At 35.5% G+C, this 12,436-nt stretch overlaps 1 protein-coding gene across 2 annotated transcripts; it reads right to left on the minus strand.

Annotated features, from left to right (window-relative positions):
- Positions 1–5,757: 5,757 nt before the first annotated feature.
- LOC127170398 (membrane-spanning 4-domains subfamily A member 4A-like) lies at positions 5,758–11,666 on the minus strand. Of its 2 annotated transcripts, none has more exons than XM_051118280.1 (7): positions 11,582–11,666; positions 10,918–11,089; positions 10,571–10,687; positions 10,436–10,492; positions 9,797–9,904; positions 6,883–6,969; positions 5,758–6,348 (listed from the first exon to the last, which is right to left on the minus strand). In XM_051118280.1, the coding sequence occupies exons 2-7, from the start codon at positions 11,074–11,076 to the stop codon at positions 6,340–6,342; spliced, it is 537 nt and encodes a 178-aa protein (XP_050974237.1). In that variant the 5' UTR covers positions 11,077–11,089; positions 11,582–11,666; the 3' UTR covers positions 5,758–6,339. The 2 variants fall into 2 exon arrangements, with proteins under 2 accessions (XP_050974237.1, XP_050974226.1); XM_051118269.1 differs by having other exon boundaries at positions 6,883–7,020.
- Positions 11,667–12,436: the final 770 nt, after the last annotated feature.

Genomic DNA, 12,436 nt, shown 5'->3' on the forward strand with positions numbered 1-12,436 from the left:
CTGATACCAAGATAAAATATAAACCAATAGTTGAACTTAAAGGGGTCATTGATTACGAGTTTCACCTTTTTAAGTTTGGTTAGTGTGTAATGTTGTTCTGCAAAGTTGCGATGCTCATAGTTCATGGCAAAGTGAGAAATTGTCTTTTACAGAATTCGTTTTGTAAGGCCTACAACAAACGGCTGGCCCAGCTAACAATAATGTGTTCCAAGAACGTTTTGCTGTAAGTTATGAAAGCGAAGTATTTCTGAATGTTTTGTGAACATTCAAAATGTCCTTTTTTAATGTTGAGGAACATTCTAATCTACCATTGAAATAACGTTATGAGAACCTTATATTGGAATGTTTTCTGTGTTTGAAACACTTATATTTTATGTTATGAGAAAGTTTGGTAGCACTGTTGCCTCACAGTAAGAAGATCCCTGGTTTGAGGCTGGGTCGGGAGTTCTTTCTATGTAAAGTTCGCATGTTCTCCCTGTGTAGCATAGGTTTACTTCGGTTTGTGAAATTGCCCTTCCCCAAAGTGTGTGTATAGATTAACTTGTTCTCACCATGAATATAGCCATAGATGCTGAAATGGAGTTAAGAAGAAATAAACAAAAGGACATTCAGAGATACAAATTTCATCAAAAGGATGTTTTGAATATGTTGTTTTAAGAACGTTTTCTTTTACCATTACAAGAACCTCAATTATGTACAAATAACATCAAAAGAACGTTCAGAGAATGTTTTCTGTTAATGTCACGAGAATGTAAATCAACCATTAATAACGTTATTAGAACATTCTATAAACATTATTTTAAGAATGTTCTGTGCTAAATACCTTTGAAAAAACGTTAATGGAAGTAGTGTGAACATTCACAAACTCTGAAATTCACATAAACCCTTATGTGATCAGTGTAAACTATTCTTTCATTATAGCTTTTATGCTTGTTTAGCTACAGGCATGCTAAATATGGTTCTGTGTTTGATTTGGCCACTGTAGTAAAGCCATGGTAAGTCTTCGCAATGGGCTTGTAGTTCTGACAACAGATATTTGGCTACACTCATTCTACAAAGACAACACTAATGGTGCTATACAGTCAGTAGCCATCACTGTATATCTGCAGTTTGTAATCAAATAATCCCTTTGAGGACTGTAGTCAAATTTAGTACTAGCGCTTTAGCAAGGATAAAACCGTATAAGATAACATAAACAGCAGTAACATTTACAAATAACAGCTTATCTAAAAATTATACCAAAAACAAAAATATACCATTCTGAAATGTCCTGTAAGAGTTGTGCTTGCATAGGTTCTGCTCAGTCCTCTTCAATAATTGTCTCGCTGAAGGGAGTAGTGTAGTGCTCTGAGCACTAGAGACAGGTCCCAAGGAGAGGCACCGGAGAGGATTTAACCTTCTTCCCCCCTAAGGAACCTGAAGACCAGGTCATGCATCCCTGCCGACTTCCCTTCCATGGGGTCGTGGTATGCAGCAATCACAGCAACACAGACTTTAAGGGTGGAGGGAGACAGCCTTCACTCCAACCCTTGCTGCAAGAAGGACAGCACGACTCTGACTGGGCATCTTCAGGGGTCCTCTCGGTGAAAGGAACACCACTCATCGAACAGGTTCCACTTCAAGGCGTCGGCATGTGCTCTCGCCAAAGTGATAGTGTCTATTACCCCTAGGGGTAGGTCATCTAGAACCTTTGCGTCCCGTTCAGGGACCAGACATGTTTCCAGAGGTCTGGATGTGTGTACCACAGGGTGCCCATTCCTTCCTCAGAGGAATCTGCCAGGGAGGGGCTGTCACGAGGAGCATTAGTTCTGGGAACCAGGTCCGAGTGGACGGTTAAAGTGCCACAAGCAGGACCTGCTCCTCGTCCTCCATGATCTTGCACAGCGCCTTTGTGAAAAGACTCACTGGGGGAAACGCATACTTGTGCAGGCCCCACTATCAGCTGTACGGCTGCACGGTTGTGCAAGCCCGGATTGTGAATGGCACGAAGTGACTTCAGATGTTTCTGACTCTAGAGGAGGAGGTGGCGGGCGAGTTGCGACATGCGACGGGAGCGTAGACCACCTTGTTGGTTGATGTACGCAACAGAACAGCTCCCTCCATCTCCAGGTCACCCTTCTCAGGGCCTCAGCTCTTTAGCTTGCCATTAGGTTTAGCAGGGACCTGGATGGGTGAGGCAGCTGCCGTGCGACCGGCTCCACAACGCCGCTTTGCTCACTACCAACTGCTCCACCAGAGGGTACGATTTTATAACGATTTATAATGATTTTATAACGATTTAGAACGATTTAGAACGATTTAGAACGATTTTATACGATTTACGGTGTTTTTTGCATAGTAACTCTACACACAAACATCAAATGATTACACATATACACACTAAACTACACATGGATATGACAGCTGTCCCTTATTAAAATTAACCATGGTTTTACTACAAATAAAACAAAAAATAATAAAATAAAAAAAAAACATGGTGTCTAGGGTTTTGCTAACTGGTTTAACCATGGTATTTGTAGTAAAACTGTGGTTATACAAATGGTAATCAATATGCCAAAAAACCCATGGTTACTTTCATTACAATAAAACCATAGTTGATTTTTGTAAGGGGGAAACACTACTGTCTTGTTTATTTTGCTTGTTGAGTGTGCAGTGCAGTGCAGTTCCTCATGGCACTCACACTCCGTTTTTCACAGGTTGTGCCTCAAGTGAAACTGTGGAGGCAAATTTAAAATAAAAATGTGCGAAAAAAAACTAAAACCGTAAGCAATTTAAAAAAATAAACTGGTGACATTTCTCAGTGCTTTGTGTAAGCAAACAAGTTCTTTGAATTCTTTACCTTCATTTCACAAATTACATTACTCTCTGATGTAGAACAGGACAGTGTGTGTGTTTAAGTGAACTGGTTAAAGGTTTAAACATTTACATTAAACACAAACTGTCCAGATAAACAAGCAGGGACAGAAAAACTATTCAGGATGAAAAACAAAACTTCATGAGTGTCACTGACACAAACAGTGTCTTGAGACTATCTTTGTAAAAAACTAGTCCAGAACTGTGGGATGATAATTCTTACATTTTACGCATAATGTCAGCTTTAAGTTTTATTATATCCTTTTCTAAAGTCTACTGAATCAACAAACACATGTTTTGCTAGAAGTGGTTATGTGTGGTTAGAAGAACTTCCTTATATGTGCAGAAATATACGTACATCTGCATTTTTAAAGTGTTAGCTGATGCTCTTGACTAATGTCATAAAATATGATACTGCCAGGGTTCCTCAAACAAGACAATGACTAAGGCCTACATTAGCCTGTATTGTAATAAAAAATAAAAAAAAAAAAAATACTATATATAAGTGACAACTCCTTGTAAACCATTTTTGACAATTTATGTGTTTATATATTTTATTAAATCATAGTTACAGTGTAAACATGGTTTATGAGGACAATGTTTTTTGACATTCAAAAAATGGCAGTAGTTTTGTGTGAGGTGTAGGCTTAGGGTAAGGGGATAAAAACACAGTTTGTATATATTAAAATCAATGAAGAGTCAAACACTGAGCGTGTGTTTGCACCATTGTATCACAACAGACTTTACAAGTTCAGGATATCCGCATGTAACTTTAGCCATATTTAAAATAAAAATAATACATTACAAAACATGCAAAAGCATAATCAATTTAATATATAACTATAAAATGTGCACAAATATTGTTGCCTGTAATACTAAAAAAGAGTTCTGAAGTATCTGAATCTAAAGTAACAATAGAAGACTCTGCACACTATGATCTCCTCACCATGTCAGTGTGACTTAGTATCCCTGAGAAGTAACCAACAAGATATTTTAGCTCACAGAAAACTTTTTTTTAGTTTGAACAACAGACTGTGTCTGCAGTCAAGTCATTTGAATTCTTTACTTTCAATTCTCAAATTGCATCAATCAAATACTGATCTCTCTATGTAGAACAGATCTGAGTGTCCCTATATGTGATGGCTAGGTTTAGGTGTAGGATTGGTGTAGGGCGATAGAAAATATGGTTTGTATAGTGTAAAAACAACAGAGGTCTATGGAAAGTCCCCACAATTCACAAAAACAAACCTGTGTGTGTGTGTACAGGTTGTGACCCCACTATTCAAAAATGTCCTCGTTAATAAAGTGAAACCTGTTGAACACAGAATAGTGAGCAACTAGTTAAAAATGCTTATAAAGAACATTCCAGACCCTACTTACATTGAAATGGACATCACATGATTTTTTGTTTAAACCAATACAATTTTTTGTTTTTATAATATGAGCGATGCCTGGTCACTGATTGGTCCCTGATCAACCAATCATAATGAAGAATCTGATTGAACTACAGAAATCACAAAGGAGAGACATGATAACCAACTAGATAGGAAGCGGATGAAGCCCACATTTTACCTTTTATATGCAGAGATATGTTAATAGTAGCCTCATAAACTTGCACCTAGGATTTTTTAAAAATGTAATGTCTTTCGCAATGGACATCAGGTCTTGAACGATATCAGCAGGAACCTCATGTATTAGTTGAATAATAGGTTGAGAAATTTGTCAAAGCATTTCAAAGGCAAATACAGAGCTACAAATTCTAATTTTAATGTTTTATGAACATTAATGTTAATGTATAATGTATTAATATTACTAAATTAATATTATTTCATTTATGTCTTCAAAGTGACTATAACCTGTAAATCAATTTTTCATTGGCTTTAGTGAGAAACAGCCATAGTGGATGTGAGATCAGTGAATACACAGCAACACACATGCTCACACCTCCTCCACACACACTGATGCCTTGATGCTATAGTGCACACAATCATAAAATCATCAATACAATCCGTAAGTACACATAACCCCATTCACATACACACAAAGACATTTATACATATACTCATATTCACCCACATCAACCAAAAAAAAAAAGATCAGTTTTTTTGAGACTTCATATCATCTTACCTTTTTTTCCACATTCTTACTGCATTGTTCATTCTTACAGTATGTGTTTTTTTTCAAAATCTCAAACACTAGTTCAACTATAGTGCACAAACTCTACTTATTATGTATGGTTAAAATATGCTGATTTTTATTATTCTTCAAAAAAATCTAACAAAAAATGACTTGGCAAAAATCTTTTTTTTTTTAGACCCATTTATATGTTGGAGAAGAGGAAATATCAAGTGGATAAAAAAAAAAATTTGCCGTGAAAAAAATTCAGGTCTGAAAAGGTTAAGAAATTTTGGTCCATGTCAAACATGAAATATGAACACATGACAAATACATGACAATTCTTGTTCTGTTGTTACAGATTCATTCATTAACTCTCACGCGTTATTGTTTCCAGGAGGTCTTAACTGATAACCTCCAGCCCAATCTTTTTGTATGAATTACCCACCCCTAAACCTACCCATTAATGGGGTCTAGACAAATTTAGCTGTATGAAATTAGCCAGCTTGTAAAATACATATGAATTGGTCGTGAGATAGCGTTGTAACCTCTGTCCATTGAAACCACATGGAGTTGTAGTGTTGCAACACTGAGAAATGTTGCTGTTCGGTTGTTCTGTTAGGATGAATTAGTAAGGAAGTTCCCCAAATCACACAAAGCCACTTCTTCTAAAAAAAATTGTAATTTTAATTCAAACATTTATCAATGGATTGTAGAAACAGACATTATGGGACAAATGCTTTAATTATGAAGCCACAGTTTTTTTTTTTTTACCTTTTTTTCCCCCGAAGATTTTCTCAAGACATTGTTTGTCTTATTGCCAGTGACCGTCATAAAGTCTCATTCTGAATAATTTTGCTATCCTTGCTTTTTTATGTGGCCAGTTTAATGTAAATGTTTAAAGACTTTCACTTAAAAACATTTCATGTAAAAATCTCTCTCTCTCTCTCTCTCTCTCTCTCTCTCTCTCTCTCTCTATATATATACACACAGGTAGTTTTATATTTATATCTAGCTGTATATAAAAACAATCGATGTCTATGAAATGTCCCAATTTAGTATTAAGTAAATGCACTAAGTACTCACCGTTAAGTAACCGTGTATGTGTGTGTGTTAGAATTAAGATTAAGATTAAGAATCCTGGTTAATAAAAACAATCTTTAGTCCTTATCAAACATTAAATAAAAAATACATTATAAAACATTGGGCCATGTCTGATGCTTAGAAGCATATTAAAATCCATTTCATATATAATTATAAAATATGCACACATATCATTGCCCGTGACATTAAAACAGATTTTTTTAAATCTAAAATAACAAGACTTTAATTCTCTGTAGCATTTGGCCACTAGGATCTCCTCACCATCACTCAGTATCCCTGAGAAGTAACAGACAAAGAATCAGACTCAGAATCATTATCAATTTTAATTCTGCCAAAAGGATTCAATCACTATAAACACAGCATTTTCATAGGCTGTTCAGTCTTTGATCAAATTAATGATAAAAAGAAGAACCCACTGCAATCCACTTAAAAAGCAATAGAAGTTGAAGAAGGGCTGACGTTTACAGTGTAGCATGTTTTGATCAAAATGATCATATAGTTAACTAAAACCATAAAATTACATCTTTGTGACTTGAAATAAAATAACTGTTAACTGAAATACAATATAAATACATAATTTAGCTAGTTGCTAAAGCAATATTTCTAATTTCCATTTAGCTTAACTTGATGCACAAAAATAATTAAAACAGAAATAAAAATGTAATAAAATAAGGACACTAATAATGGTATCTGAATGATACTAAAATAACTCTGCCTGTGATTGATTAATTAAAATATCTATTAATTGGTGTAATAAAACTGCCAAGCTTGTAATGCCAAAAATAGAATTACCACATCTAAGTCATTTACCTGGTTTAGTGCCACTTTAACCACTGTAGATTGGATGTTGCAGGTGGCTTTGCAGGCAAGTGCTGAGACACAGATTGAGATGATGAACTGAGAAATAGTGAACAGCAGTATTATTCCAGAAGACCGCAAAATAGATTCCTGCAAAAAATCAACATGCCCATATATGAAAGCAGTTCCACAAATGACATCAGCTACTGAGTGTGTTCCATAAATTATATTAAAGCAGGTATTATTTAAAAAAAAATAAAAAGTCAGGATTAAGCAATAGGTCAGTAAAATATACCAAACATGTATGCCTTTTCTTTCTGTTGTGGAACATGACACATTTTGAAGACATTGTTTTCATGCAATTACAATAAATGGTAACTGGAGCTTTCAAGCTTCAAAGACGACATAAACCAAAAGTCAGTTAGTTTGTGGGAGGAACAGACTGCTATATCTTTATTTTTCTTAAACTTAAGAAACACCTCACCTACACACTCTGACTGTTGCACCACACTCCGGACTGCATCTCCCATCCTCCACCGCACTGATTGCGTCAGCCCCCATGACCAATCAGGCGTTCTATAAAAGCCCCGGTCCTTCCCAGTGCACTTCACGGATTGTTGTATTGTTGTATTGTTAGCGTTTTCTTAGTTTCTGGTTTCGAGTTCCTAGTCCCCAGTGTTTTGTCTTTCCCGCCTGGTTTTCTCATTCTGACTGTCTAGCCGCCTGCCTTTTGGACTATCACGCTTGTTTACTGGATTACTCTCTTCGACTGCCTGTGATATACCTGTCTGCTCCCGTCTCGACCCTGCCTGTACGACCATGTCTTTGCTTGGAAATGTCAATAAAAGCTCGCATGTGGATCCGCTCGCCTCACGTCTCTCCTTCCCGGTAACAGTCTTCAGTCGTAAAGAAATTACGATTTTTGTGGAAAACATTTCAGGATTTTTCTTCACATAATAGACTTCAGCTGTGCCCCCGATTTTGAACCTTGCAAAATGTAGTTTAAATGCAGCTTCAAAAGGCTCTAAACGATCCCAGCCGAGGAAGAAGGGTCTTATGTAGCGAATTGATCTGTCATTTTTTTTGAAAAATACAAATTTGTATACTTTTTAAGCACAAAAACGCGTGTAGCACAGGCTCTGAGATGCGCGTTCACGACACTACGTACTATTGAATCACGTCAACGGTCACGCGGAACTACAGACACAATGTTTACAAAGTGCAAGTAAGTCAAACGCTGTTTACAAACAAAAAGGCACAACAATGTCAGAAGATTTTGAAGTTGTAGGAGAAAATAAGATGGAGTTTTTCACTATTGTCTACCTTTTTGAGCCGGAGTACACGGACTATGAACTTAGACGTGATTCATAGTAGTGATGGGAAGTTCGGATCATTTTACCGACTCGGATCTTTGAGTCTCGTTCAGCAAAATAAATGAATCTTTTTCCGAGTCATTTCGTTCATTTTAGCAAAATATAATTAAAATGTTACGTGTTACTTCCCTAACACATCTACTGCTTACACAAATGCTGATCACACTACAAACAAGACAAAACTGTAATGCTATCAGAAACAGAAAAGATTAATTCATTGTTTACCTTTAGTATATGATTAGCTCACCTCACCTCTTATCTGACAAGTTTTCGGGTTTGAGTCGTTCGTTCATAACGTGACAGCCCTATAAGATAAACGAACGACTCAAAAAACCCATAGACTTGAAACAGGTGAACTAATTCCAGTACAGAACCTAATAGGATGTTGCGCATGCACGACTGAACAAATCACTCCCCGAGATGACTTGTTCTTCCCGAGTCACATTAAAGATCCGTTCAAAGTGAACGAATCATTCAAGAGCGCGCATTCCAGAGCCTGTGCTACATAAGCTTTTGTGCTTAAAAAGTATACACATTTTTATTTTTCAAAAAAAATGGCAGATCGTTTCGCTAGATAAGACTGTTCTTCCTCTGCTGGGATTGTTTAGAGCCCTTTGAAGCTGCATTTAAACTACATTTTGGACGTTTAAAATCGGAGGCACAATTAAAGTCCATTATATGAAGAAAAATCCTGAAATGTTTTCCTCAAAAACCATAATTTCTTTACGACTGAAAACAGAAAGACATGAACATCTTGGATGACAAGGGGATGAGAAAATTATTTATAAATTGTTGTTCTGGAAGTCCTTAAAAGAGATAGTTTACCCGAAAATGAACATTCTGTCATTTATTACTCATCCTCATGTCGTTCCAAACCCATAAGACCTTCGTTCTTTTTTGGAACACAAATTAAGATATTTTTGATAAAATTTGAGAGCTCTCTGTACCTTTCTGGACCTTAACCATGGTAGGACCCTAGCTGTCTATGATTTCATAAAAAAAATCTTAATTTGTATTCTGAAGATGAAGGTCTCACGGGTTTGGAACGACATGAGGGTGAGTAATTAATGACAGAATATTCATTTTTGGGTGAACTATCCCTTTAAACCAGCTGTCTACTACTGGATAAACGGCAGCTCTAATCTTCATATTTTCCAACCTGCTGAACAGACTATTCATTTTCATACCAGTGTGATGTACCTTAAACAGTATCACTTTTCTTTTTCTCAGTTTCTGTCGCCTAAAGGTTGTTTAGGCTCCTTGCCATTGTCACCTTCTTAGTTCTTCTTAGTTAGGATCTTAGTTGGGGTACTTAACTTAGGAAGATGGCAAAAATAATCTTCTGTAGAGCTGCTTTACAACTGAATCACATTTTGGAACACAGAAACTGGTATTAAAGTGAATTTAATCAACACTCAACTAACTCGAGCTGAATAATGAGATTGCTGTCTTTTGAGAAATTGAACTGTTATTGATCTGAACTGACTTGAGCACCATCCACCATCATTGTACTTGTATGTTACTAAGTGACCAGAAAATTGTGCATGTAATACCTCATACTTTGCACGATACGATGATACTGCTAATTGTATACCCATCAGACAAATAGATAGTCCTGCAGTTATGGCACTGAACACATTCATTCCAAGAGAGGCCTTCACCTACAATAACAATGCACTAGATTCAGACAATTACACAAAGAACAGATTGAAAATGCTTGCAGAAACTCATCACTGTTAATAAATGTATAAATAAATCCAGAAAAATGATGTCTGAGCACAAAATATGACTTTCCCTATTTATCTCTAATGGACCTTTAAGGAGTGCAAAAATGGTAATTTTCAGCCAGCATCGGACACTTATATATGCTTATGTATAATGGACAGTGTTATATATAATCACCCTGACAAAAAGTGTTACAGTACAACCATCCTGAACCTCTCAAATAGCTGAGACAAATTCTGTTACAAATCTTGATCACAGTTCACAGTTTTTGGCCACTTTTTTTTATAAGTTAGTGAGACAATCAAAGCTTTGCTGCTAACAGATGATATCTGAACCTCTGCTACATTTTTATAAACTGAGGTTAAAGTGCACCGTCATAAATAGAATTCGTGTGGAAATACATCAGAAATGATGTGACAAAAAGATATAATGTGTTGAAATCAGTGATTGAGACTGTACGAACTTACCAAACGCAGATGACGTTTATTCTGCGCAGCAACAGACAGAGATCCAGCAGCGATGTACTGAGAAAGAAACACAGGATATGTTCAATTTCATGCTGGAAATTAAAATTACAAACAAATAAAGCAAAACTAACTTACAATTAAAGATCCCCAGTAGGTGAGGCCAGAAATAACAACAATATTGGGAAACTCGACATTGATGGTGAGAAAAACACCAAGTGAGAAGATTGTTATTCCACTCATTATCTGGACAATCTAGACGACAGATACAGGTTAGACGTTTTATTCATGATGGCCTAACACTGATGTTTGGATATACAAAAATGTACAAAATCTATACTGATTATTAGTGTGCACACACTAAATTGAATCAAACACATATCTTTGGACTCAGCATTTAGACTCTCTGACAAAATAAAAGAAAATAAAAGCTAAGAATATTGCCAAAATCACATATCATTGTAATTCATCATTAAATGCATTACCCCCAGTGCCTTTGGCTGTGCTTTGAAAAATCCTTTAAGAGCCGCATCATGTTTTACTGTCTCCTGTCCATCAACATAAATAATGCTGTCTTTTGCATGTGGATTTATTTGGATGACAACTGTAGCTTTGTCAGTTGAGAAAACCTCGCTGATTTCCATTCTAGAATTTCCCCTGTAATAAGCATGTCCAAATTTATTCACGTTCATTAGGAAATGTGAACAGTTGTGGTTATTTAAAGATGACAAAAAGATCTGTTCTTCTCATAGTTAAATACCTTTAAAAAAAAAAAAAAACGGTGTGAAAACATTGCTATTGATATTCATATAAATATAATCATTTGATTGTCTAAGATAACGAATTTACATGAATGTGTCACTTTTGACAAAGATGCCTTTGGAGATCTTCCTCTTTTCTCAGAGATCAAAATTTGCATTGTATTTCATATTATTTTGAAATGGGCTATATTAGTTTTGCAGTTTAATGTCGAAAAATTATAAAACATTCAAAATTAGTTCTTAGTACAAAGCAATAAACTGGTGCAAAAGATAATATTAGTCAGAACATTATCTTCAACTTTTGAAACACAGACAACATACAAAGAAAAAAAAGAACATGAATGTTAAGTGATAAAAAATGCATGTATTTAAAAAATATATATTGTACCTGAAATAAGATTTGTTGATGTCTGGTAGCTCTTTTGCTGTATCTTTTTGTATGTGGACTTTGTAAAGAAGGAGGGGCTAGTAAGTTTCTGTTGATGGCAGCCTTCCTCTTAAAATACAAATTGCTGTACAAATAGACGACAAATACTCCAGGGCAGAATAACTTCTATCCACTGATGAAGGTCAAAAATATCTGTGTCTCTATAAATGATAAAGAATGCATTATTAAGATATATTCCTACACATTTTGTACAGGCAAATAATAGTAGTAGTAGTAGTAGTTTCCACAGGATTTTTCAGAGATTTTTTTTAAACAAAACCAATTTAATGTTAAGCATGAAACAAAATTCAAGTTTTTAGACAAGATGTTTAATTACAATATTAAGCTATAATAATATTAATATTCGATAGTTTTCATAATGTCTGTCTTCAGTTGTATATTTACATCATTTTACTGGATATGCTTGGAGGGCCAAGAGTATCAATGATTTCAGTAATTATGCACAATTTACTGTCACAAATTTATACATAAATGCATAAATACATAATGATTATTGACGGATTTTCACTGCAAAGTGACACAAAAACTGCTGCAAATTCATTCATTTTGGGCCTCATGAACTAATTAGACATTACAAATGTCATTCTGGTTTGTTTTCTAAAACTGGTAAGAACAATCAGAACCTTTAAAAGAACACCAGCTCTTGTGTCTGTATTCAATTATCAATAGCCATATAATAATAGCCTAGATCTGCACTGAAGTAAAATATAGTGTACTTGCAGCTCAAAGAGCAGAGGTTGAAGGTGGTTCATCATTTACTATTTGTGGTTGCCTGTTATTTCCTTCTTAAACTGC

Source organism: Labeo rohita, chromosome 1 (assembly GCF_022985175.1).
Source record: "Labeo rohita strain BAU-BD-2019 chromosome 1, IGBB_LRoh.1.0, whole genome shotgun sequence".
Taxonomy (NCBI): Eukaryota; Metazoa; Chordata; class Actinopteri; order Cypriniformes; family Cyprinidae; genus Labeo; species Labeo rohita.